This window comes from Lontra canadensis, unplaced genomic scaffold, assembly GCF_010015895.1.
Source record: "Lontra canadensis isolate GAN:19392208 unplaced genomic scaffold, GSC_riverotter_1.0 scaffold184, whole genome shotgun sequence".
Classification (NCBI taxonomy): Eukaryota; Metazoa; Chordata; class Mammalia; order Carnivora; family Mustelidae; genus Lontra; species Lontra canadensis.
The window spans coordinates 546,352-572,314 of NW_022631178.1; the positions used below are offsets into that span (position 1 = coordinate 546,352).

Sequence of the window (25,963 nt, forward strand, 5' to 3'; positions counted from 1 at the left end):
AGAGCCGATCCGGCAGGAGGTAATAGGAATTAACGGCTGTTCCTCCTGATCCAGGGTGTTAACCTGTTCGGTAACAGCTGTTAGAGCCATGCTTGGGGCCAGTCTTCCCAGGGCCTAGAGGGGGAAGGGTCAGTGGGGCCTGGGCCTTGTGGCTCTGCCCACTGGGAAGCCAGGTACCTGGAACCGAGCATGAGGCCAAGCTGGTCCGGGCGCAGAGCCACGCCGGGCACAGTGGCCTCATTGTTGGACACAGCCAGGGCACCCAGGCCCGCCCTCAGGGCCTCATGTGGCCCTGGCAGAGGGGGCATCGTCTCCAGCCTTCCTGCCCCAGGAGGGGTGGGGGATGGCTTGGGGCTGAGGGCTCTTCGGATGGATACCTGTCCCTGTTTGGGGGGAATGGCACGGCTGGAGCGTGGCTGAGACTGCCCCCACCCCCTTTCCCACTACCTCCAGTACAGGTCAGTGGCAGAGGAAGCGGCTGGAGTACTGGAATAACAAGGTGGAGGGAAGCCCCCGCCACCCTGAGCTGCTTCCCCGGGCTCTCCTGGCTGCCCGCTTGCCCACATTCCGGCTGGAGACCCGTCCTGGCTAGAGACCCGTCCTTTGAACTTCAGGGCCACACCCACATGTGCTTCCTGGGGCTTCCAGGAAGGCCCGGCTCTGGGGCCTTCCTGCTCCGGGGTACTCCAACCCCCCTGAGACAAGCCTGGGAAGAAAACCAAAGCAGGGGCCACAGCTGTGGACACCAGTGATCAGAGGATCTGGTCTCAGAGCACTACCATGAGGGTCCCCGGTAGGGTTTGTGTCTCTAGCACACAGGAGGCGACCAGCGTCCCAACCAAGACACCATAAGCCTGGCACAGCTAGTCTGGAAGTAGCTGGCCTGCCATGCTAGTGACAGAGTGACAGTAGACAATGGCCTCTTGGGGTGGGGACCTGTCTTCCAGCTGGGCCCTGGCCTCACAGGGGTGTGGGAGAGGAATGGGCTGGTCTCACCCACCCTGGGTGCCCTCCACAGGCGACAGCCACCTCCACTGCCCCTGAACAGGGTCATTACTGGCATCTGCTAAATGCTCCTGGAAGAGACCTGCAGCCTCCCCCAACCCCCCACCCCCGCCGGGGCCACGGTCTCTACAGGCTGGAGAAGCAGACAATCTGGGAAATAGTGAAAAGGCACATATATTTAAAAAAGATCTCTTTACATATGTACACTTGAATTCATTATAAATACACATAGAAACCAAGGGGCCCGTCCACACCGCCAGCTCCACGGCAGATTCTGGGGCCTGGGAGAGGTGGCCGGGCAATAATTTAGGGAGCAAAGAGAGTGGGGAAGAATTGCATATATTAATAGGGGGGGCCTGTCCCATGGAGCCCCCCAGAGAAGGCAGGGCCCTGAGCACCTGGGGTTTCCTGAGTTTCCAGCTCTTGGGGCCACCCAGTTTTGTGGATTCCAGGGGTTCCGGTCAGACCAGGCCCTGTAAGGTGGGTGGGGTGAGGTGGGTTGGGGAGCCCCTGCCTAGGCCTGGTGGCGGGGGGAGGACAGAGGCAGAGGGAGGGTGGGCCCCCCACCCCTGGGCCCTGCCCGAGCCTAGACTCCGAGTCCAGACCCCGAGTCATCCTGAGTGGGATCTGCACTGCCTCGGAGAGCCTGGAAGGGCGGGCAGCATCGGGAGGGGTCCGCCCAGCCGCCCGCAGGGAAGGCACTGCTGTGGAGACCTCCAGTACCGGATGGGGGGCACCGCAGCCCCCCCCTCCTTCCTGGCAGTCAGCAGGGGAGCCCGGCCCGCGCACCACCCACGTGGGCGGGAGACCAGACGGAGTCCCTGTGGCCGCCGTTGAATATTGCAGAGAAGCAAGCTTTCTCTCGGACACCGGCTGCCGGTCGCCTAGCGGGTCTAGGAGTTTGGAAAGGGGGGGCCGAACTGGATGACGCTCTGCCGCTCGGGGCCCCCGGCCCCCACAGGCGCCCCTGCGGCCCCTGCGCCCGGCCCCGAGGGACCGGTGGGCGGACCGGCGTTGAGGGAGCGCAGCATGTCTTCCAACACCTCCTTGAAGTTGATGTCGCGGCCCTGGTGCGCCAGGGCCGCGGGGTCCGCTGCGGTGTCCGGGGCGCCCAGCGGCAGGCCCCCGGGGGCTGGCGCCGCGTCCGGGGGCGGGGGCGGGAAGGCAAAGGGTGAGGGCGGCGGGAAGGCCTGTGCTGGCGGGCTGTAGGTGAGGTCCAGGACCTCGCCCGGGCCGCAGGGCAGCGCGAGCGGGCGCAGGGCGGGCAGCGGCGCGGGGAAGCCCCGGCCGCGCGCTTTCTTGCGCTTCACGTCCGCATCCATGAGCTGCAGCTCCTGCAGCACGCGGCGCACACAGCCCTCGGGGATCTTGATGCCTGGGGCGGGGGGGGGGCGGTTTGGGGGAGAAGGAGGGTCAGCGCGCCCGAGACGGCACCCCCCCGCCCCCGCCCCCGTCGGCGTGCCCTCGCGCTCACCGACTTGCTTCTTCTTGTCCTTGGTCTTGAGGCGCACTATCTGCAGGTAGCTGCTGCTGGTGACGTCGGCCATGACGGCGGCGATGCGGCCCCATACGCGCAGCAGGGCCCCGCACAGCATGTAGTGGTGGCGCAGCCGCAGGCCCTGCGTGCAGTCCTTGCCCTCCTGCACCAGCCGGCAGGGGCGGTTCCTGCGCCGCGGGGGGCGGGGGCGGGCTCAGACCCGGAGCGCCGCCACGCACCCGCCTCCCCGCGCCGCCCTGGGGGTCCCGTCCCCACCGCCCCCGCCTCAGCGTATGGCTGCCTGGTAGAGGGGGCGCCCGGCCCGGTCCCGCCCTGGCCCTCACCACGCCGCGTGGCTGCAGTGCGTCAGCGAGAAGGCGTAGCTGTTCTCCCAGTGCTCCCTGGCCTCCTCTGCCGTCACCTGGGGACCCGCGGCCTCGTGAGCCCCGAGCACGTGCCGGCCGGCTGCGTGCCCCCCCAGTGCAGGGCGCCCCCCCAGTGCAAGGGTGCCCCGGCCCGCACCCCAGCCCCTCAGCCCGCGCGTACCCTGCGGAACTTCCGGCACAGGCTGTCGTACGTCTCCAGCTGGCTCTGCCGACCCACGTTGGGCTTGTACACCGTGAAGTGCTTCCCGCGGTTCTGCTCGGCCAGGAGGCAGCTCGGCTTGCCTCGAACCTGGGCAGGTGGGCGCGTGAGGCCGCGCTCTGCCCCGCCCCCCCCCCGCCCCATCCCCCCCTCTCCGCTGGGGTCCTGCCCCTGGGGACCTGTGTGCCACCCAGACGCCCACCTTCGAGAGGTAGAAGCCATCATGGGTGCCCGTCAGCTCCAATGACCTGGCATAAACCTCGTCCCACTTGAGGCCACGGTCCACGCTGATCTGCAAGAGCAGATGGGCTCAGAGTGGTGGAGTAGCCACGGCGGGGACCGAACTCCCAGTGCTGGGCGGCTCTGGGTGCCCTCACCTTGTAGAAGACCACCTGCCCGTCCTGTGGGTGTCCGGGGGCCAGGAAAACCTGCTGGCTCTCCTCATAGATCTCGTCGATGCCTGGAGCCAGGTCTGCAGAGAGAGCGTGGAAAGGACAGTGGGCTGAGACCCTCCCGCCTGCCCCCCCCACCCTGGGGGGTCCCTGCCCCAAGGATCCCAGCATGGCCTGAGGCCCTGTGTGGCTGGGCAGGCTCCGGGCTCTGGGCTTTGGGGCTGTCAGTCCCAAGTTCTGGGGTACCCCAGAGATGCCCCCAGAGCACAGCAGAGGTTCCCCCAGTACAGACGGCCTGGGCCCGACCCTACGTGGCACCCTGGACGGCAAGTGGCCCCTCCAGTGGTGGCCTGGGGTCCTACTGGACACTCACCCTCAGTGGGACTACAGGCCCCACAGTCTGCTCTGCGTGGCTGCTGGGGGACAGCTGATGTAAAAGTCAGCAAACTGTACCTGCCACTGAGTTTACGAAAGTTTATTGGCACACGGCCACGGCCATTCACGTTCCAAGAGCGTGTGCTTTCAACACCAGGGCCATGGGGAACGTCAGAGACGGGCCCGTTGTTCTCGGTGAGGGCCTGGCCCAGGGGGGTGATGAGAGCACATGTGTCCGGCTTACCACCATCACACTAAGCACGCCAACACATGCCTCGCATCTAAATAAAACGCTCCAATCCTTGCAGGATACCCGGGAAGGGGGTCCTGTGGCCCCCCAAGTACAGGACAGCGCTCAGCGCCTCCTCTCCCTGGACTCTCCACGCCGCTTCCAGTCTTGCTCCTCCAAGGCTCCCCGGTGGCATGCTGCCAGTGCAACGGCCCCAGCCGGCCTCGGTCTCTCCGTGGGATGGCAGGGGCATGGTGCTAGGGGGTGCCAGGGACTGCCGGGGCCATTCCCTGCTCTGCCTGGCCGGGGAGAGACGCTGTCCCTGCTGTGGCCCTCACCCAGGATGCCCATGTCGTATTTGCCCTCCTTCTTGTCCGTCTCGATGAGGCGGTCGAAGGTGTCCGAGAAGTACTGGAAGAGCGCGTTCTGCTTGTGCACCTCCAGCCCCAGAATGCGGTTCAGGAACTTGGTGATGGAGCAATCTGGTGGGCAGGCAGGGAGGGCGCTCAGGCCGCGTCAGGAGGGGCCCTGGCCTGGGAGGGGTGGGGGTCTTCCCGCTGGCGCTGGGGGGCCTGCGCACAGGACTCACCCTTCTCCACATCCAGACAGCCGGACCTAGACTCACGCCCCCCAATGCCGACGGACAGCAGGCCCTGCTTCATGTCTGTGGAACGCAGGACCTAGAATGTGTGCTGCCCTGCCCCGGGCCGGGCCCTCCCCAGCCAGCCCTGGATCTTCCCTGCCCCTGGCGCCCCCTTGGTAAGTGAGGGTGGGAGAAGTCTTTGGGCACAGATCTAGTCTACCAATCCCAGTGCCCCAAACAGCTCAGGGCCAAGCTGCCCCCGACCCAAGACCCTCGCTCTCCCGCAGCTCACCCCGGAAAAAAGCGGCATCTCCTCCAGGGTAGGCCTGAGGCAGCGGCACCTTGTTCTCAGTCTGGCTCAGGACGGTGGTGAGCACGCAGCTGAGGGCCCGGGTGCCGTACTGGGTGGGACAGTGAGGGATCAGAAGGGCCTAGCTCGGAGGCTGGATCTGGGCAAGGGACCCCTCTGCCGTCCCCCACCCTCCCCAGGTACCTTGTTTTCGAAGTTGTACTTGCTCAGGTCACGGGACTCCGTGGCGCGCCGGTCCCCATGAGTCAGAGCCCCCTGCCCGGGACGGGGAAGGCCGTCATGCACCATCATGCGCCGCCCCCGCCGCCCCCGCCCTGGGGTTCTGCTACAGGCCTTCCTCGGGGAGCCCACTGCCCGCTCACCAGGCTCTCTAGCCGCTTGGCAACGATGGAGGCAAACCTGCGCTCCCCGGCCAGCTCCGAGATGAGGAAGACGTACTCGGGCGCAGAGACCTGGTTGGACCTGTGGGTCCGGCCTGAAGACAGAGGAGGGCTCTCAGGGACCAGTGGTCAGGGCCGTGTGGCCGGGTGGGGCGGGCCGAGCCAGGGGACAGCTCACCGAACTGCTGGATGGCACGGTCGGCGCTCCACGGCAGCTCCAATGTCATGTGCACCCGGCGCCGCTGGTTCCGGACGCGGCGGTCGGCTTGGAGGGAGATGCCGGAGCTGGAGGCCTCGGAGATGATGGCCACGAGCTGGCGGGATGTGGATGGGACACGTCTGTCCCTGTGCCCCCTGCCTGGCCCGCCAGGGCTTGTTCAGGGCGACCCACACAGAGGCCTGACATGTGTGCCCGTGGGGCAGCCCGTGTGGGCTGGGAGCGGGGTCTGGGCCACCCCTGGGTGCCCCCGAACCAAGTGGAGCCTGCCCTGCCCACAGCGGCTTTCCCACACAGGGTTTTAAGGGTGGGCCTCAGAGAAGCCACGGGGCAGGGACGGCACAGGTGACAGTGCCTGAAGGCTGGGACAGCCAGGGAAACCTATAGGGGCCCTGCTCAGGCACAGTCACACGCACCCACAGCCACGCACATACACGTGTGCACAGTACACACGGACCCAGCAGGGGCTGCAGGGTTCTGTGGTCCTGGGGTCGGCCCCTCAGGAACCCTGCAGCTCCTGGGGTCCCCAGGACCTCACAGGTTCCCCCTGACACCAGGAGGACCCTAGGAGCACCTGTGGACACAGACCGTTCCCTGGGCCCAGAGGCCCCATCTCCACAGCCCCCACCTTCTCCCCACTCATGAAGCGTTCCTTCTCCCTGAGGTTCACGTGGTCAATGGAGAGGCCTTGCTCTGCCCGAGACTCAAAGGCCACTGTCCCGTCAGGCCTGGATACCACGCGGCCCTTCCTGCCAGTCATCTGGGGTTGGGGGAGAGAGAATGGCAGTCAGCCGGTGGGGCCATGCAAGGGCTGGTCCCTGCGTTTCCCTGCCTCCCAACCTGTGCCCCGCATCTCCTCAGTGTGTACTGCGGGGTGCTGTGGACCCTGGGCCAGACGCAGCCACCGCCCCAGGCCCTAGCCGCCCACGGGGCAGACATGGGCGTTTCACCCCACCTTAAGTCTCCTCTGTAAAACGGATGCCTGAGGCGAAAACAGACCTGGGTTTCACCCCAGGACATCCCAGGAAAGGGTACAGTTGTGCAGGTGGAAGGGACAGGGAGGAGACATGGGGGACAGACCTGAGAGTGCCCCCAGAGGCCCAGGAACAGAGAAGGGTGTGTGGGGAAGGGCATACAGAGCTGGGCTGGGGAGCAGGGGCCAGGCGTCGGTGGCCGAGCGAGAAGGGTCCTCAACTGGCACCCCCAGCCTCGTGGGCTGGACGATGGATGCTGCAGCTCGGGTGCCCCGTGCCCCAAGCCCACCTCACTGCGCTGGGTGCAGATGTGGGGTAACCACCAGGGGCCTCAGAGCCTGCGTGTAAGTGGGGCTCACCTCGGCCACACACTCGGGGCCCCCGAGCTGGTCGATGAGCTCATCCAGGGTGTTCACGGGCAGCTCCCGGCCCAGTGCCCGCACCTTGGCCAGCAGGTCCTGCTTCAGCTGCTCCACGCGCTCCAGGACGCCGGGGCCGTGAGGGTCCCGCTGCAGGGGGCACAAGGGCCCTGTGGGGCCGGAGGGTCAGGGGGGTACCAGACAGCCCCCCCGCCCATAGCCCCACTCGCGGCGGTGGACGAAGGGGCCCCCAGGGGGGTGGGGCACAAGAGGGGCGGGGGTCCAGCGCCCTCTGTTCCCCCAAACGGCTGGCATGAGCCCGCTCGGCCTCTGACCAGCAGCACAGCCCCGGCAGCTCTCCGAGCCCATCGCCCCGATCTGAAAGTGGCAAACGCCAGGCCGCGGGCCTCACCGCGGTCGTCGGCTGGCAGCCCGACAGTGTCCAAGATGACCACGTCGTCGTCCAGCACGGACTCGGGGGAGGAGTGGGAGTCGCTGTCCGGGCCGGCGTCCGACTCCGTGCTGCTGTCGTCGCTGATGCGGATCACGCCCGCCCCCTCGCACGCCAGCCTGGGCACCTTGGCCCCGCGGCCCCGCGGCCGCCCTGCACACCAAGAACCAGGCTCGCCGAGGCCCAGCCTGCTCCTCTCTGGAGGGGCCCAGCTCCCCGCGATTCCGCACACCAGGAAGGGGGCTGCTCAGGGCCAGGCGCAGGCGCTGGGACATGAGCGGCCTGAGGCTCTCATCTGGCCAGCTCTGGGCTGCTGTCCGGGGTCCTGCCGTGGGCCCGGGCAGGGCATAAAGGGGCAGCTTTAATGCCCCAACCGCTCTCCTGACGCTTCAGCTTGTCCTGAGCTGGGGCCTGAGGAGGCCACACGCCTGACCTCACAAGGCAAGCCTGGGCCAGCTGGTCAGAAAACGTCGCCCGGGCCCAAGAGGATGGCAGTCCAGGCCCCTTCTGTGCACTGCCATGGTCCAGGGTGCCCCACAGGCCGGTCCTGGAGGTGAGGGGAGCTGGGGCCCCCTGGTCTGGCTCTGTGACCTCAGGTGAGCTGCTTGCCCTCTCTGAGCCTCATGTCCCATGAGGAGCTGATGCCCAGCCTCCACTGGAAGGAGAACCTCCCTGTCATAGCCCCGTCGTAGCCCACACGGCCGGCACAGCGTAGCTGCCGGGCTGGTTTCCGCTGAGGGAGCACAGGGCTGGGTACCAGCATCTTAAACGCCCCCCACCCCAAAGCCGTCTGAGGGTGGTGTTGGAGCCCACCGCGAGGTGCTGCCCGAGGACGAGCTAAGCACGCCAGCCTGCAGCCCTGGCTTCTCGTCTCTTGCGAACCTGGCAGCTGTGCGGAGCTTCTGGACCCTGCGGGGATCTGTGTGTCCTTGCCACGCGGTGCGGCCGGAGGTGGCTGCCCGTCCGGCTCCCTCTCCCTCTCTCTCTTTTCCTCTCTCTCTCTCCCTCTCCCCCACGTCCATCCGTCTCTCTCTCTCTCAGAAGCTACACTGAGCTGTCCCTGTGTCTGTCCTACCCTGGACAGAAGGGGTGGGCGTCACAAGTCAGACCCCCCGACCCCCGCGCCCGGCAGGCTGTGCAGCAAGTGGCCGAGAGGGCGGCTGCTCGGAAGGGGCCAGGTTGGGAGGGCCACAGGCCAAGCTGGGCGTGGGTCGGTATCAGAGGCTGGGGGGCAGGGAGGCTTACGTTTTCTCTTATTGCCTGCTCCTCTCTCTCTCTTTCTTTTGGTTGAAGGAAAGTGCTTCTGAATTAGCGACAGAAAGACACCCCTGAAAACAAGAAGCAGAATTTATTCCCACTACAAAGAGGGGTGTATTGTCCAACGGGAGAGTCGGAGTAGCGTTGAGAAGCCCTTGCTGGGGCTAGCTCTGGGGGATTGGCGCCCAGTGTCTGGGGTTCAGACAAGGCAGGCCGGGGCAGGGAGGCAGCTGTGTGGATTACTGGGTGGGGGGATGCGGGGGGGGGGGGGGGGGCGGGGCGGGGAGATGGGTGGAGGGCCCCAGACTGCAGGGGCACAGTTTTACTGGGAAGGCCTGAGTGTGGGGCGGGGGCCCGCGTAGGGCTCCTTCCTTCCAGCCATCAAGGGCTCAGGGCTCTGCCTGCACAGGCCGACCACCTCCAAGGGATGCTGGACCCAGGAGCCCCGGGAAGAGAGAACTGCTGCTTCAGGGACCCAAACATCTGCACAGTTCCTGAAACCGCACCAGGCTCGCAGTGGGGGATGGGCACCTGGAAGCCTCGCACTGAAACCCCAGACCCTCTGCCAGCACCTCTGAGCCCTGGGGTCACCCGTGGCTAATCTTTCTGGTTTTACAACTGGAGCACAGTGTCTGGGGGCTGGGGCTGGGGCTGGTGTCCGAGCAGATGCCCACTTGGGCTCCCGCCGCTAAGGTCACAACACATGGGCTATCACGTGGTGGTGGTGGGATCGTCCCCAGAGTGACTGTACCACCCGCCCTTTGGGCTGTGAGCGCCACTCACTCAGCAGCGGAGACAAAGCAGTCGAGCTGCCCATCCTTCTCGTCCAGCACCTCCCGGGTCCGAGCCTCGCCCGTGGACTGCAACCCGATGACCACACACTTGGGGGGTGGGGAGGGAGGAGCCGGGTGAGCAGGGCTCTGGGAGCCCCAGGCTCCCAAACCCAGCCCCCATCAGTCAGAAACCCAGAGCTGGCCTGTTTCTCTCTTTCCACCGTTTCCATCCTGCCAGCGGCCAGGCCCCCAAAACACCAAGATCTGCCCTAGGAAACTCCATACAGCAGCGCACAGCTGCCCTCAGCCCTCCTGGACCCTCTCCCTCGTTCTCTGCCCTGGCTCCCGCCCAGTTCTTCCCAGGGAATCACCAGGCCGGCCTGGACACAGACACAGGCAAGGCCACCCACGGCACCTGCTTCAGGGCAGCGGGGTTGTGCAGGACCAGAACTTTCCAGGCCTCGACATCGCCAGTGCCACAGCCCATCCTCACAGGCTCAGCCAGCCTCATGAGGGCACAGGGGTCGAGGCACAGTCGCCAAGCTCTCGAGAGGACCAGGGCAGAGTGCCTGGGCAGCCCCACAGGGCCGGTGCTGCGGCTCCTGGCTCACCTTGTCCTGGGCCAGCTCCTCCCGGGCCAGCCCCACCAGCCGGGACACCTTGGCAGCGACGCACAGATACTTGAAGAAGCGCTGATGGGCCGACCAGAACTGACCCCACAGAGACTTGCGAGACTCCAGGCCGATCCAGTCGGCCGCCTGCTGGAACACGCCCAGGGCCTCGGCCCACTGCAATGACACACCTGGCTGAGCTCGCCGCTGCCTGCCCGCTGCCGGGCTCCCGCCCCTGGCTCCCACCTCAGGCCGCCCGGCCCCCACTGGCTGGCATTCGTGGCCGGGGGTACAGGCGTGGGTGGCTAAGTGACACGGAGGCAGCGTCAACCCAACGGGGAGAAACGTTAATGGACCGAAACGTGTGGGGCTGGTGAGGCCACGGGGAAGGAGACCCACTCGGGCAGCACAGGGGCCTGGATGGGCTTTCAGAAAGGGCTGGGGACGTCTGCGGTGACTGCCACCTGCCAGCAGCCCCGGGGCCCTGGACACTGCAGAGCGGGACGGCTCACCCAGGGCACTGCTGCCCCAGTGATCTGAGCCCACAGCTGGGGACAACTGTAGCCTTCACAACAGGGGAGCTTCCGACCCCGAGGGGGCGGGCCCAGTACAGAGAATGACCGCCGGGGCACGGGGAGACAGCTCGCCTTTGGTTGGAACTAAGTTGTAAGTGTAACTCTCAGGGCTGAGGCTCAGGGCTCGTCCCATGTAGGGGAACTGCTGGCCAGAACAAGGGAGCCCAGCCACATGCCAGAATGGCAATGGCAATGAGGCCCAGCCACAGGCACAGAGACGTGGACGCTGGAGACAGCCACAGGCTCCAGGAACGACGAGCTCCTACCGCGGTGGGAAGGCCTGCTGGAGGCCTGGTTACAGGCCCGCGTCAGTCCGGCCACAGAGGAGCTCCCGCATGAGCACGAGGCTGGGGGCCACATGGGCGGGCCGGCTGCCTCCTCCCTTTTGTGACCCGAAAAGTGCCTGTGGCGCCTTTGAGGACAAACGCTGACAGTGATGGGAGCATACTTCCGAGGGGAAACGCACAATCGTGTTCATGGCACCATCAGGGACCCCCAGCCACCTGGCTCACCAGCAGGGCCGCGCGGTTGTAGACGCGCTCAAAGGCCGGGGCCAAGGGGATCTCCTCAACGCGGAAGGTGACACCGGAGAAGCTGAGCTGCCGGGCGATGTACCTGCCGCTGACCTTCATGTCCATGGCCACGATCTCCATGGCGCCCACGCCCCTGTGCACAGGCAGAGCCGGCCGACGGATTACGCTGGGTCCCGACCAGCCGCAGAGTGACCCCGGGAGAGGGCAGCAGCAGGAGCCGAGGGTGAGTGAGGGCCGCGGGCACAGAGAGTGGAGGGAGCACGTACAGAGGCTCTGCGCTCTGACCGGCCTGAGCCACGGGGTCCGGGGGTACAGGAAAAGCAGGGCAGGGTTCCTTCCCCCAGAGTGATGGGAAGCACAGGCAGGGAAAGAACGAGATCCCTCGGCTTGCCAGATGCGTGCAGGCCAGGACGTGGAGACGGCTCGCCAGACAGCAGGCCCCGTGCAGGTCCTTGGCAGCCCCTGTCATGGGCAGGGACGGGCACCCACCTCTTCTCGATGGCATGGAGAAACTCCTCGAAGGTTCGGAAGGGCGTGCCATCACCCCAGATGCCCAGGCGGCTCATGTAGATCATGTTCCGGGGCTCAGAGGCACCTGGGGCAAGGTAGCCGCCTGTCAGGGCCTGGGACGCAGCCCCAGAAAGGCTCCAGGAGCAGACGCACCTCCCCCGTGCCCACCTGTGGCGCTGGCATAGACCACCCTGGCCTGGGGCAGCTTGTTCTGCAGGTCCAGGACGGCCTTGCCCATCTTCGTGGAGCTGGCGTTCTTGGCTTTGTGGCACTCATCAAACACAATCTGGGACAAGCAGGGGTTAAGGACTGTTCTGGAAGGCAGGCAGCCCCAAAGGCCCTGGTCTGATTCCCCAGGGGAGGCTCAGAAAGGTGCCTGGAGGCCATCAGGGCGAGGAGGAAACAGCCTGGAGGCCCCTGGAGGCCTCCACCAACAGACCCGGCAGGCGCCGGCTGGGTGAGGACATTAAGGAGCGCCACGAGCGAGCACAGAGAAACGGGGTCTCTGAGTGAGCGGGGCGGGCCTCCTGGCTGCAGCTGTTCCCCAGGGGAGCTGGGGAGCGGTGGTGCTGGCTCTCTGCATCACCCCCCACAGACGGAGGGCCCTAAGTGAACAGGCTAGAGAATGAGGAGAGGAGCAGGGGCAGCAGTTTCCAGGCGAGGGTGCGGGTCACAAACGCGTTCTTACAGGAAGGGGTGCGGCTACACACGCGTACCTACGGCGTCAAGGGCACAGGGGGTGTGTGGACACGGGACCGAGAAGCAGGACTGTGGAGCCAAGTGCATGGTCCTCGGACAGGTGCGAGTGTGCAACCACTCTACACGCCGTCGTCTGCCCAGGCCGTGCAAGTGGCCTCAGGTCCCTTCTTCCAGCCGGTGGGCCCTGCTCTGGAGGACAGCAAGGGTCTGGCCACAGTAACCCTACGAACTTCTGCACACAAACCAGAAAGACACAGAGGGCCGATGTCCCTCTTCTGACCTGTGACTGGACCAGGAGTGAGAGGGACTTCCCAAGAGTGCTGGGAGGCCTGGGGGCCAGCCACCCCGCTCTGGGGACGGGCCCGAGGAAAGTGAGAGGGTGTGTTGGGGCACACTGGCTGGTCACTCGGGCTGTTTATAACAGGGATGCTGGAGACCACCGCCATGTCCCTGAGATGGGACAGAGCGGCAGGACACGCGGTGAGGAGCACACGTGCCCGGGGTCAGGCAGGGAGAAGTAAAGTCACGTGCCAAGGCACCCAAGGGACGACCTCTGGGGACCAAGGACAGGAAGGTGCCCCCAGAACCCTTCAGCGAGGGCCAGGCCCTGCCCCAGAGCAGCACCAGCAGTGCCGACACAGCCGTGCACACCAGGCAGCAGGGTCCCCTGCTGCATGAGGCCCAGAGAACTCTCCTGGACCCCAGTGCAGAAATCCCCAGGAAACCGGGCACCTCACTGGGGAGACTGAGGGGGTCCGCTGGCAGAGTATTTGTGGCCCCCGAGTGCAGTCAGCTCGCAGTTAACATGCAGCGGCCCCAGACAGTCCTGCGTGCGGCCCGACCTTCCACAAGCTGCTGCCACACATTCCGAGGGACAAAACACTCCTCCACGCTCCAGACAGGAGGCTGCAGACTTCTCCGGTCCCTGCACTTTCTGTCGGGAAGGGCCTGGAGCCCGTACCCATACCGACAGGGACAGACAGGTCAGCAGAGCCCCCTGCCAAGCCCCAGGAGCCCAGCTGTCCTCTAGCTGCCCCAGCCTGGCCTGTCCGCCCCCAACGAGCCCCGACGAACGAGCCCCGACGAACGCACGGGGAGCTGCGGAGGCAGAGGGGGAGGAGGCGCGCTCTGCCCCATCCCCACAGCCGCGGGCACCTTCCCGGCCTTGGGGCCCGCCCCCACGCTTGCGGTGGGGGGTGAAGCTAGCCGGAGCCGGGAAGCCAGGCCAGACCGCAGCGGACAACAGCGGTCAATGACCGCCAGCCTCCTGCCGGGAACTCCTCCAGTTTCCGGGGTGAGGTCCCGGGATTCCAGAGCTCCGGTCCCCCCCCCCCCCCCGCCCCCCTCCGCCCCCCCCCCCCCCCCCCCCCTCCCTTGACCCCCGCCCCAGGGCCGTCCTCCGACCCCGCCCCCTCCAGCCCCAAACCCTAGCAGACTCCACGCTCCCTTCCACCCCGCCCCTCCAGGCCCCGCCCCTCCAGGCCCCGCCCCTCCAGGCCCCGCCCCTCCAGGCCCCGCCCCTCCAGGCCCCGCCCCTCCAGGCGCAGCCCCCTCCAGGCGCAGCCCCCTCCAGCGCGCCTACCGCACCTCCCCGCGCCCATAGCAGAGGCAGGATACGACTCCATCGAAGGCCTCCCCGCACCACTCCAGGATCTGGCGGATGCGCGTGCGGTGCTGCCCACCGGCCTGGCTCTCCCCGATGAGGGCAGAGTAGGTGGCGAAGAGGACGCCCTCTGAGGTAGTGTTGTCCCCGTACTTGATCTGGAGGAAAGGGGCAGGCATGGGGGCACTGCCGGGCTAGCGCTCCGGGGCCCCACCCGAGGAGGGGGCGACCCCACCCACCTTGCTCAGCGCGTGCACCGCGATGCCCGGTGCGTCGATGTCCCGCAGGTCCCGCTCCGCGTCATACTTGAGATCGTTGGAGACGCTGAACCTAGGAGTGCGGGCAGGTGGGTGCCACGGTGCCCCTTCCCCTCCTCGCCTGCTCACCTGGGCGTGGGCCACGGGGGGTGGGGGGAGCACACTCACCACAGGGACTTTTTCCTGCCCCGCAGGTAATTCTCCAGGATGATGCCAGCCACCGTGCGCCCCTTGCCCACGCCTGCACCATCGCCAATGAGGAAGCCGGCCCGCTGGCCGCTGGGGAGCAAGACCTCGTGTTGCTGCGCACCAAGGAAGGGCGGTCAGGGTCCGGCAGGCTGCCCCTCCCCGGGGCCTCGAGGGCCCCCCCACACACAACGTGGGCCGGCGGGGCGGGAGACCCGAGGTCACCTGGCAGGCATAGGTGATGGCCTCTAGCTGTAGGGCAGACAGGGCCCCGCTGTCGGAAGCAGGCAGGGCAAGGGTGTAGGTGATGTCTGGCGGTGGGACACTGGACAGGGTGCTGGTCTCCACCACGCGGTCCGGATGCTGCTTCCCGATCTTGGCTGGAGAGGCACGGCCAAGGGCAAATCAGGGGTGTGGCCAGGGTCTAGGGTGGGCTGCCAGGGTCCAGGGCCGCCTGCGAGATGCTCCCAGAAGGCAGAGGGGCAGACCAGGGTCTGGGGTAGGGGGCCCATCAGTGTTTTGCACAAAAGAATGGGGGGCAGATCCCTGCTCAGGGAGGAAGGTGGGACTCACTTCTCACGGGACCCTCTATGGTACCTCCGGTTTTGTGCCAAGTGGGGTTTACAGAACTGCCCCCAAGGCCAGCCCACAGCCAAAGCCAGCCCGTGCCCCTGCAGATAGTCCCAGGAACCAGCCCCTGCAGATAGCTCCCGTCACTGGCCCTGCCTCTGGCTGGAACCCGCTGGGGCTGTGCAGGCCTGGCAGGGCCCGGCTGGGGGCTGGCAGCTGGCGGCGCACTCACATTTGGACGGTACGTAGTCGGCGTAGGTCTCTGTGTGGCCCAGCTCCTCCCCCTCATCCTCCTCTGCCTCGTCTTCCTCCTCAGGCTGACTCTGGGACTGAAGGTCAGCGCCAGAGCTGTGGTCCCAGCTGCACGGGCCCCTCCTGCCCAGCACAGCCCTCCCTCCCCCAGGGGGCAACCAGCCCAGTGAATGGGGCACACCACCCCCCCGTGTGGTGCCTCCCCCGGGCCTGTTTCCCCACCCATACAATGGGGAGGCCCTGCTTCCAAACAGGTGCCCCCAAGCATCCCAGGCCCTACGAGAGGCAGCACTGGGGAGGGGGCCCAGCTTACCTGGTAGCTGACAAGAAGTGGGGTGCTGGAAAGGGAGGACACGGGGTCCTCAAGGCCTGTCCATGGCCCAGTGGGCAGGAACAGCTAGAGCAGAGAGTGGACATGAGCCAGCAGGCAAGATCGGGGGAGGAAATGCCCCCCATGGGTCCCCAGCCTGGTCTCCAGCGGGTTCTCACACTGCCCTCACGCCCCTCAGCCACGGCCAGCTGCTACCTCCTTTCCGCTGCCTGGCAGCTGGCTCTTCTGAGCAACAAGCCACAGCCCCCATCATATAGATCAACAAAGTAAGGACATGTCCCGTGTCTGAGACCACAGTAATGCCATGGGAAGATGGACCACCTGAGCATGGTCCCAGGGGACCAAGAACCTCGTGGACAAAGGCGGTGCCTGGGGGGAGCCCATCAGCCATGGGGACACAGGGACCCCTGGCATCAGAACTCAGGTGGCATCCAGAGCCCAGAGGGTCCAGGACAGGAGACCCGAACCCTGGAGAACCGTGTCACACCCAGCCCTCCACCAGCCCGCCCTCAGGGAGTGATCCCACTGAGGCTGCTGGGGGAGACCTGTCCTCAGACACACGGGGTGGACGCAGCAGGGTCCACAATTCTAAAACACACCCTCCCTTAAAATAAAAATCATGAAAGTAGTGTGGTCATCGTAAAACCACAAACGTGAGAAACAAATAGAAATGTAGGAGTCCCTTCCAGAGCCCATCCCCTCCAGGACCCCCACCATGCCCAGCCCATGACTGTAAGCGCCAGGGGCTCACTCCTGAACACACACAGAGCTCGAGGGTCCCTTCCTGTCTTGGGGGATGACAAGACGTGGGGTGTGTGATAACCCACTTGATTTCTAGGACTCCCGCTGTTTTCGAAGGTTAAGGACACGCCAGAGTTTTTTTGAAAAATAAAATGAGACGGAAGGCAAAACCAGGAGCAGGAAATCTAAACTCTATTCCCCACCCCACCTTTTTTTAATTAACAAAAACAAACATTCAATTAACACCCCCCCCAAAAAAAAACAACCCCAGGGCCCGGGTTCCTGGAAGGCTGAGGCAGGACGCCCGCTGGGCGGGCAAGCAGTGGGCCGTGAGCACCGGGTTGCAGCCGTCCTCCTGCTGACCACTTCAGGCGGCCTCTGCCTCGCGCTCTGCACCCAGGAGCGAGGCTGGTCGGAGGACCTTCAGCCCAGATGCAGGAAGGCGGCCCAGGCCTCCCATCACAGCTGTAGAGGACAGGGACCGCACAAGGCTGCCCTGGGCTCTTCCTGCCCTTGTGCCAGCCCCACACTGGGCTCCGGGCCTCGCCGACCCATCTACTGTTCCCTGGCTCAGAGGGGCCGAGGAAGTGCCAGGCGGCTGGGCAGGCATCGTGTCCGCTGCTGTGGGCCACCAGGCAGGGCTCGGGATGGAAGACGCTGCTCCCCCTTAGAGGCACGATCCCTCAACCCACATTCTCAGTGCTTCCTGTCAGAGCCTTGAACCAGGTTCCGGCTCCAAAGAGCTAGGGGCTTCTCTCCCAGCAGAGAACCCTGGAGGGGAGTCGGACGGGGCCTCGCCTCCCTCCCCGATGTGCCTCTGCCCAGTCGGGGAATGAGCTGGAGTCTGGGCCTGGCACACTGGGGACCCCTCCCATCTGGCCGGATGTCACCCACGCTCCCCCATCGCGAGCTTCACAGGCGCCAACACAGCCCTCTGGCTCCTGGGCCCCCACCTTCTCAAAGCCAGGAACACCCGCCCCCGACAATGCCTCCGGACAGCGCCCAGGACCCCCAGAGGGAGAACCGGTGCTGGAAGCTGGCTCTGGCTGGTCTCCCGGTGAACCCCGTATGCCCAGCAGAGTGACGCGTCGAGACCGAGCCACCGGAGCCGGTGAGGGCGATGGCTGGCTGTGACAGGACCCTTCGCAGAAGGAGGGGTAAGGAGCCCAGTGCAGGAGCTCCCCTCCCCCATGCCGCACCCCTGCATTCTCAGACGTGCGGAAACCGCCAGGACCCCTGACCAGCGACCTCACTGGTGTCTCGAGCAACCCAGTGCCGCCCCCAGCCTGGGATGGGGCCCCGGGCCAGCTGCCTGCACAGAGGCCTCTCGGGCTGAGCTCACCTTCTCGTGAGCGGCGGGGCCGGTGCTCACGTCCCAGATGGTGGGCACCTGGCTGAGGCTGTCGGCCGGCAGGAAGTCCGGTGTGTCTGCGATGTCTGAGAGGGAGTCCACGGACGAAGAGAAGATGGAGGCGTTGGAAAGGTCATCGAGGTACGCGGAATCCTGGAAGACAGGCAGGATGAGAGGCAGCCAGCACGTCTGGGGGGCCCAGGCATGATGGACACACTCCTGCCGTGAGCTGGAGAGGTGCCCCCACGCGCGACCCCAGGGATGGACCCCGAGCCCACGACGCTCAGGGAGAGAACCAGACACAGAAGGCCACACAGGGTGTGAGTTCACGCGTGTGACACGTCCAGACCAGGCTCCTCCACGGACGGGAAGGGGGCTCATGGGGGTTGGGAAGGGGGTGGGGAGTGACAACAGATGGAAACAGGGTTGCCTTTGGGGAGATGCAACATTCTGGAATTAGGTGACACTAAGAGCATGTCACACCAGTACATGGATATCAGGACACAGAAAGCCCCACACCTTTGAGGGGGAGTTTGTTGTACAGGCTACACGCTATTCAGAAACCTAAATGTAAAAGATATGAGAGGCAATGCCAGGGTTATTCCCATGCTGCCCCTCCCCACCCCCAGGTCACAGACGCTGAGCGCCTGTGTGTATCCTTGGGACACTTGGCGACCAGCCCTGAGGGTTCCTGGACCAGCAGGGAGTGAGCCCCAGCCGGAGACGCCCTAGAGACTGTCCCCCTGGGTGGTGGTGTCCTTGCCACCGACCACCAGGAGAGGGCAGTAGGGGCCCGAGTTATAGACAGGGACCCCTGGGGGCCTGAAGCTGGGGAGGGGAAGCCCCTTCTGATTCCCTGAGCCCCTGCAGGCCTAGATCCGGGGTCAGCCAACCCCCCATGGGGAAGGAGCCTCCACAGGCCCTCCCAGACGAGGCCCTCCCAGGCCAAGCTCCATGTTAGAGGCCGGTCTCGCTGACTCAGGTGAGTCCGTGCAGACGCTTCAATGGGGGAGGGAGGCGGGGCTGGGCGAGAGCAGTGGAGAGCGGCCCTCCAGGAGTCCCCAGGCGCGGGCACCCCTTATACGTCTCAGCCCATCAGGGCCCTCGGAGCGCCAGGCCAGCCGGGCTGACATGCTGGCGCACTAACCCCTGGGGCGTGGTGAGGAAGCCGGGCAGGGCTGGCCGGGGGGGGTCGCGGACTCTGCGGGGGAGGGAGACACGTGGGCCTGGAGCCTGTCCTGCCGCTCCAGGCTCAGGCCCCGTGAACACAGGTGAGCCGGCTTCTGGAGGTGGAGGGCAGCGACCCCGCAGCCCCCAGGTCCCTGAGAACAGGCGCCGGGTTGTGGCCAGTGCCGGGGCCCGCCACACTCCGCCTGCGAGGGCTCCCCTCCCATTCACCTGTGTCGGAATCGGATCCCTATTCCTCGGTGGTAGTGACGGTGGTGGGGGCCTCCAGGTCATACCACCCAGCTTCCTAAGGGTCTGCTGGGACACCAGAGCACACACAGCCCCGAGGACCAAGGCAGGCTGGGGCCTGTTGTGCGGGGCCCCTCGGGAAGGGATGGGCAGGCATGGGGCCAGGCCTCCCTGACGGTGGCCGGACGCAGGGGCTGCGGTCTGCGGGAGTCTATCTCCTGGATGGAGCTGGTCCCACAGCCAGGCCAGGACTCAGGGTCTGTGCAGGAAAGACCACCCGTGGCCAAGTCAGCTGGTATGAGGCTGGGCACCTTGGCAGGTACCCAGGTGGCCGACAACATATAGGAAACCAGAGGGACCACCACTCACTCCCGCCCCCCAGGCTGCACGCAGCCTGGGCCCAGGGGCGGCAGACCCCGGCAGGACTCGACAGCCTGGACAAGCCCGGGCGAGGAGACACAGTGGCTGGCAGGACCAGCTCAGGCAGGCAGTGGCCTGGGAAGGTGTGGAAAAGTCCGCAGCATGGGGATGGGGCAGGAGAGCCACACCAACCCCCGAGTGGGAAAGGAGCACCTCGACACTGCTTGGATGACCGGCAGCGGCACAAGTCAGAGCACCATCTACGGGGCCAGTGGGCAGGGGGTGGTGCTGAGCGGGCAGTGGGAGGTCTGGCCCTGCTAACCATGAGGCCCGCTCTCTGGCCACCAGCACCTCCCGGGGACTCTGCCACATTCCAGGGCAGCTGGGGTCCGAGGTGGGAAGGCTGGGCCATGGAAGCTGGGTGCTCAGTCCTCGGAGGCCGCATGGAGCACGGACCCCTGCGGGCTGCCAGGGGAGGTCTGGGTACGGGTGGCCGTCTACCTTTGCTAAAATCCTTCTGGAACCACATCTGAGCATGGCTTTCCCAGAGATCACCCCGCAAGCTTGGTCACAGTGACAAGTGCCCCTGAGGCCATGAGGCTGGCAGCCCCAGGAGGCCCCGAGGGGTGGGCCTGCTTCCTGAAGGTGAAGCAGGCACAGCAGGAGTGTAGGGCAGGTGGGGAGGAGCCCTGACCAGGGCCGTAGAAGAGGAATGGCACCTGGCAAAAGGTGGGTGCTTGTGGGCCCCCCTGCGTGGGTGGCGCAGAGCAACCCCTTCCCACAAGGATGGTGTGGACCCGGCCAGCACAGCCGGCAGGAGACAGGGCCAGTGGCCACAGGCAGGAGCCGTGTGAGCAGCAGGGACCCCTGATGGGATGAACGCAGCCTGGGGACGTCCTGCGGGACCCCCGGCCAGCCCTCCTCTGACCTCCCAGGGCATCCACACAAGGAACAGTGGACTCAGGGTCCTGGCCCGGAGGGTCTGAAGCAGAGGGACAACGGAAATCCTGTGGGGTCGGATGGGGTCCCGGGACAGAGCGCGGATCTCTGGTGAATGAGGGGACGGGGCCTGCCCGTCACTGTGTGGACGTGTGGCATGAGCGGAGGGCCCGCGCATGGGGCCCCGGGAGCTCTGTCCTGTGCGGGAACTCCGCACACGGCTGCTCCGGAAGAAGGGCTATTAGCAAAGTGGGAGGGTTCTGCCCACTTCGGGGCACTGCTCCACTCGATTCTTGGGTCCAAGGCAGGCAGGGCTTCACGTGGGGCACCGGGGTCCCTCTAGCCGCACTCCCTGCCCGGCAAGGGTGGCAGGATGAGGCGAGGGCTGACCCCTCCCAGGTGGGTGGCTCACCAGCCCCTGGGTCAGGACCAGATGCCCAGCGGCCACCAGCAGATCCCCAAGATGACCCAAACCCAAAATCACCCTCCACGGACTCCCAGCAAAGTGCCTCCTAAGACGCCAGGCCCCCACCCTACTCCGTCAGCAACAGCCCCCAGCGGAGAGGGAGTGGGGGGTCACCCTGACTGTTCTGGGGGACCAGGGAGGTCACAGGGTCACCGCCATGGTTACTGTCTCTCAGCATTTTGGGGCTCCCTGGACCAGATGAAGACCGGCCAAACAGTGTCCCCCATAGAATGGGGGCACAGGACAGGATGGCCCCACCCCAGACCTCACCCTGGGCTTCCCTCGGGGACCTGCAGCTGCTCAGCGCCACTCGGACCCCAGAAACGCCCTTGTGGAGACAGGCTCTGTCCCACTAGCCCTGGGTTAGTGGCTGGAAGCCGTCCGGGACCCCTGGGGATCCCGAGGAGGGACGGAGGGAGGATGCCGTTCCTACCTGGCCGCTGGGAGCCCACCTCAAACCGCACTCCGCCAGCTCCGGCCCAGGACACCCCGAGATTGTCAGGGTCAGGCCGGCCGCCATGGGGCGCTCTCCGGGGTCCCGGCGGCCCGGGCTCTGCCGGCGGGGGGCCGGCTGTCGGCGGGCGGGGAGCGAGCCGCGCGCAGGTACCTTGTTGAGGGCCGCGAAGTGCAGCCAGAAGCGCAGCTGGGACATGGCGCGGGGGCGACGGCTGCGGAGGGCGCCCTGGACGGCGGCGGGCGGCTCCCGCAGGACCGAGGCGGCGCTGGGCCGCTCTCGGCCCGGCCGCATTTGCATGTCGGGTTAGTCACCGCCAGCGCCTACTTCCCCTAAGGCGGCTGACTTTCAGGAAATGATGGCTGCCTGGGAAGTCAGGGTGATTACTGGCAGAGCGAGAATTCCTGTACTGGGCGTAATCTAGCCACAGAGCTCTCCGCGCGCTGCCCCCCAGCCGCGGGAGCGCACCCCGCCGGCCCGGCGCGCCCTCCGGCCGCCGCCCACCTCCCCCCGCCCTTGCCTTGGTTTCCCCAGCCCGTGGGTACTCTGGGTGCAGACTGCCCCGGCCGGCCAGCAGGGACCTGCTCCTGCTCCTGGGGTGCCCATGGCAGGGAGGGGCACAAGCCCCCACGCCACAGGGAGAAAAGGCAGGCCCAGCCCGCCCCTCCACGGCCCTCCACACAGCTTTCCCCAGGCACCCTGGAGCCTGTCTCCAGGCCTCGCCCGGCTCCCCTGAGGCCTCTATTCATGCTACGGCCCCAGATGGGGGGCCTCCCTGCAGGAACCCAGGCCCCTACCCTGCTCCTTCTCTTGGAACTTTGCCAAGGGTACGGCTGTCTCCCAAACCCCCTTCTTTCCTCTCCTTGCCTGGCCCTGCACCCTCAGCCCCACACAGATAGAGGGGCACAGGCTGGGCTGGTGGGCAGCGCCCCGTGGGTCAGAGACCTTGCGCGAGCACCTCACGGTGCCCCGTCCCACGGGACACAGCAGCCGCATGCTAGGCTGGGCTCCCAGGACGTGCTTGGGGGTGAGGAGCACCTGCGGGGCTGCGGCTGGGGCGGGGAGGGCCCTGGGCCATGGGCCTTGTCGGGGACTGTAAGGGACAGGGCCACTGTGGCATTCCTGTCCTGTCTGCACCGCAGAGCCTGCAGCCCCCCACCCCTCCCCCCCACCCCGCCCCAGCACTGCATGTAGAAGGGAAAGTACCAGCAGCAGGACGCTCACACCGTCGGGAGCAGGGAAATGCGAACCAGAGCCGTGGAGACGCCACGTCACGGCCCCCCGGACAGCCCGACCCCGACACGCAGTGACAAGTGCCGGCCAGGACGTGCAGACGTCGGAGCCGGCCGCCACGCAGGCGGGGACGTGACGCAGGAGAGTCCCTTCGGAAACAGTCCCGCAGCTCCTCGGACAGTTGCACACGGAGTCACCCGACGACCCTGCGAGTCCACGGCTGCGTACACGGCGGAACTCACGGAAACACACGTCCCACCAAACCCTAAGTGCACGTCCACAGCGACACGACTCACGGCAGCCAAAAGGTGGTCACAAGCACAGTGTCCCCGCACAGGGGGATGTGGCCCACCCACGTGCGGGAGTGTCCCCGGCCCCAGCAGGAGCGAGGCCCCCATGCGCTGCCCTGGGGACAGACCCCGGAGCCCACAACACGCAGGGAGGGAAGCAGACACAGGAGGCCGCACGGGGTGTGAGTCCACGTGTGTGACACGTCCAGACCAGGCTCCTCCACGGGCAGGAAGGGGACTTGTGGGAGCTGAGGGGCTGGGGGAGGGGATGGCTGATGGGGACGGGGTTTCCTCAGGGCTGATGGAAAGTTCTGGGACTGGACAGAACTTGCGGTTGCACAACCCTGTGAATTTACCTTAAAAAGGTGGATTTTATTTTACTTTTTTAAAGATTCTATTTATTTATTTGACAGAGAGAGAGATCACAAGTAGGCAGAGAGGCAGGCAGAGGGGGAGGGGGAAGCAGACTCCCTGCTGAGTAGAGAGCCCGACTCGGGGCTTGATCCCAAGACCCTGAGACCATGACCGGAGCCGAAGGCATCGGCTTAACCCACTGAGCCACTCAGGCACCCTTATTTTATTTTTTCTAACAGTTTTTAGTCACTCATTTTCTTTTGTAAATAGTCTCTACACCCAACATGGGGCTTGAATTCAAGACCCTGAAATCAAGAATCACACGCTTAGGGCACCTGGGTGGCTCAGTGGTTCAACGTCCACCTTCGGCTCAGGTTGTGACCTGGGATCCCGGGATGGAGCCCCACATCAGGTTCCCCGCTCAGTGGGAAGCCTGCTTCTCCCTCTCCCACTCCCCCCCACTGCCCCTGCTCCTATTCCTTCTCCCGCTGTGTCTCTCTCTGTCGAATACATAAATAAAGTCACACGCTCTCCTGACTGAGCCGGCAAGATGCCCCAAAGCGCGGATTTCAAGGCACGTGGACCTGGACTGAGGTTTAAAACAATGACTAGAAACCAAACCCGAAAGACGCGCGAAGTACACGTGCCGAGTTCTCATGACTGGATCCAACCGCCGCGAGGTCTGTCAGGTGTCAGCAGTTTCTGACCTTTGACTATCCGTCCCCTAGATCTCAGTGGCAGACCGCTGGCCGATGGGCAAGGGTGGCCTTGGGGAGACAGGGAAGCCAGCACCCACTGGGCCCCTGGCCGCCCTGCCCACCCCCCCTGGAGGCCACAGGTTGGGGGTCTGCTGCGTGCCTGGATGGAGGCATAGGGGCTGAGTGGGGACCTGGGCAGAGGCCCCGGCGGAAGTCAAACATAGTGACTTACACACAGGTCATGTGTGTGAGCAGGGCTGCCCCCAAGGACAGGACTGGCTCCGTCCCCATCTGGCTGCCTCGGAGCTGGGGTGCTGTCTGGCAGGGCCCCCTCTGACCCCGGGGTGACCCTCTGCCCTGGGCCAGGTGGGGTAAAGAGGGGCGGGCATGGCCCAGCTGCCCTGTTCCCCAAGAACCCCCAGTCTGTGCTGGGGTTTTGCCTCCTTTCCTCCCCGCCTCGCGGGCCCTCACACAAGCCATGCCCTGCTGGGCTTTAGGCCACCACTTCCGGGGAGGTGGGGGTGGACACGGGGCAGAAGGGTGGGCTGGGCACTGCAGGTCCCCTCAGGCACACCTCACTGCTGGGATGTTCCTGTCCAGGGGTGAGTTATGTCCCCCAAAGACTCACGCTCACGTCCTGCCCCCCGGGACCTGGGAACGGGACCTTATTTGGATACAGGACCTTTGCACGTACAGTCAGTTCAGTTGAGGTCGTACAGGAAGGGGGAGGCCGTGAGGCAGTCAATGACTGGTGTGTCCTCGTGACAGATGCACGGGGAGGTAGCCACATGCCCCCGGGACAGGCTCTGAGTGATGTGGCCACACGCGCAGGGATGCCTGGAGCCCCCGGACCTGGGAGAGGCAGAAGGGACCCACCCCTGGAGCCCGAGGAGGGAGTGCGGCCCCGCCACACCAGGATCTGGGGGACCTGGCCCCAGCACAGTGAGGGCATACTCTCTGTGGTTCAAGGTCACCCTCTTGGTGGGGCCTGGTGGGGGCAGCCCTGGCTCACACGGCCCCCGAAGAAACGGCTGTTAGCCCACTGCCGTGGGGACAGCTGACCCTGAGCACTCTGTGGTGTTGCAGTCAGGGGTGGGGGGGCCTGGACCCCGACCCAGGGCTTTCTGCAGGGGCCACTCTCCAAGCACCTGGCCACCCTTCACCGCCTTGTCCCCTGGCTCCTGGCTGTCCCAGCCTCTGTGCAGCGACCCTGTGGAGACACCCATGCTCCTGCTCCCACTGGTCTGTGGTGCTCAGGCAGACCACAGAGTGGCCCTCGGCACAGACCACGGAGCGGGGGCTGGGTTCTTGGCTGCGGCTCAGCGGGAACCAGGAGGCTTCCTTAGAGAAGCAGCGTCCTGCTGGCTCTTGCTGCCAGTGCTGGTAACTACCAGGGGCTGCCGGGGGGTGCTGCGACCTCTGCTCCCTGCCAGAGTCCCTCTGCAGAGCAGGCAGTGCTGTCCGCCCCTCAGCGGGGAGCTGCTGAGAGTTTGCAAAGCGCTTTCCTGAGTGTGACCTCATCCTGGCTTCCCAGAAGCCCCGGGCCGGCACACGGAAAGTGTCCTTACTGGGTGGGTGCAGGGCCCCCCCGAGATGCTGGGAGGGACACTCAGGGCGGTGCCCACCCCACTCACTGCACGAGGCTGGCTCGGTCTGGAGACAGGGGCCTTCCCCCAGAGTCCGGCCGGGATGTTCGGGGTCCAGGTGGACCTGGGGGGAGGGGTCAGGGCAGCACCCGCTCCCAGGGGGCACACGGGCTGGGCAGCACGTCCACAACCAGGACCCCAGAGATCCCAGGGTCGGGAGAGCATAGGGCGGGGCCTGGAAGCACAAGGCTTTGGGCAACGTGGTCCGCGACCCTGAGTCCTTCAGCGCCAGCTGACCTCAATGTGTCCCCAGACACCCCCGATCAGATTCAGCCAACCTGGAACCCGAGTCCGCACAAAAGCCTGCTCACGGATGTTCACAGAGCCAGGGTTCAGGATCACAAAAATCCCACTGTGGGAACCACCCAGATGCCCGTCAGCCAAAGAGCAGGCACACACAGTGGGTCCCTCACACACGGACACGTCCCTCAGCTGCTGGCAGGAGAGAGGCGTCCCCGGCGCATGGCCCGGGATGGACCCCGAGCCCATGACACTCAGGGAGGGAACCAGACACAGGAGGC

General features: G+C 65.8%; 1 protein-coding gene across 4 annotated transcripts in view; it reads right to left on the bottom strand.

The window, feature by feature from the left end:
• Positions 1-1,809: 1,809 nt before the first annotated feature.
• Positions 1,810-25,963, bottom strand: part of SBNO2 (strawberry notch homolog 2) — a 46,807-nt gene continuing 22,653 nt past the window's right edge. The window contains exons 1-29 of one of the 4 annotated variants that reach the window (XM_032847118.1): positions 21,375-21,605; positions 17,578-17,739; positions 15,477-15,560; positions 15,144-15,240; positions 14,567-14,721; positions 14,324-14,457; positions 14,138-14,228; positions 13,913-14,056; positions 11,765-11,882; positions 11,576-11,681; positions 11,066-11,219; positions 9,979-10,155; positions 9,378-9,475; positions 8,583-8,665; positions 7,299-7,490; positions 6,887-7,056; positions 6,182-6,313; positions 5,515-5,650; positions 5,319-5,431; positions 5,140-5,211; positions 4,939-5,047; positions 4,653-4,727; positions 4,402-4,545; positions 3,445-3,539; positions 3,270-3,359; positions 3,029-3,157; positions 2,827-2,903; positions 2,480-2,670; positions 1,810-2,380 (exon numbers count right to left, since the gene is read on the bottom strand). In XM_032847118.1, coding sequence (XP_032703009.1) covers positions 1,899-2,380; positions 2,480-2,670; positions 2,827-2,903; positions 3,029-3,157; positions 3,270-3,359; positions 3,445-3,539; positions 4,402-4,545; positions 4,653-4,727; positions 4,939-5,047; positions 5,140-5,211; positions 5,319-5,431; positions 5,515-5,650; positions 6,182-6,313; positions 6,887-7,056; positions 7,299-7,490; positions 8,583-8,665; positions 9,378-9,475; positions 9,979-10,155; positions 11,066-11,219; positions 11,576-11,681; positions 11,765-11,882; positions 13,913-14,056; positions 14,138-14,228; positions 14,324-14,457; positions 14,567-14,721; positions 15,144-15,240; positions 15,477-15,560; positions 17,578-17,739; positions 21,375-21,521 — 3,957 coding nt within the window. In that variant the 5' untranslated portion in view covers positions 21,522-21,605 and the 3' untranslated portion in view covers positions 1,810-1,898. Of the gene's footprint in view, positions 2,381-2,479; positions 2,671-2,826; positions 2,904-3,028; positions 3,158-3,269; positions 3,360-3,444; positions 3,540-4,401; positions 4,549-4,652; positions 4,728-4,938; positions 5,048-5,139; positions 5,212-5,318; positions 5,432-5,514; positions 5,651-6,181; positions 6,314-6,886; positions 7,057-7,298; positions 7,491-8,582; positions 8,666-9,377; positions 9,476-9,978; positions 10,156-11,065; positions 11,220-11,575; positions 11,682-11,764; positions 11,883-13,912; positions 14,057-14,137; positions 14,229-14,323; positions 14,458-14,566; positions 14,722-15,143; positions 15,241-15,476; positions 15,561-17,577; positions 17,740-21,374; positions 21,606-25,963 lie in introns of those variants that run through there. The other 3 variants (XM_032847115.1, XM_032847114.1, XM_032847117.1) reach the window with 3 other exon arrangements.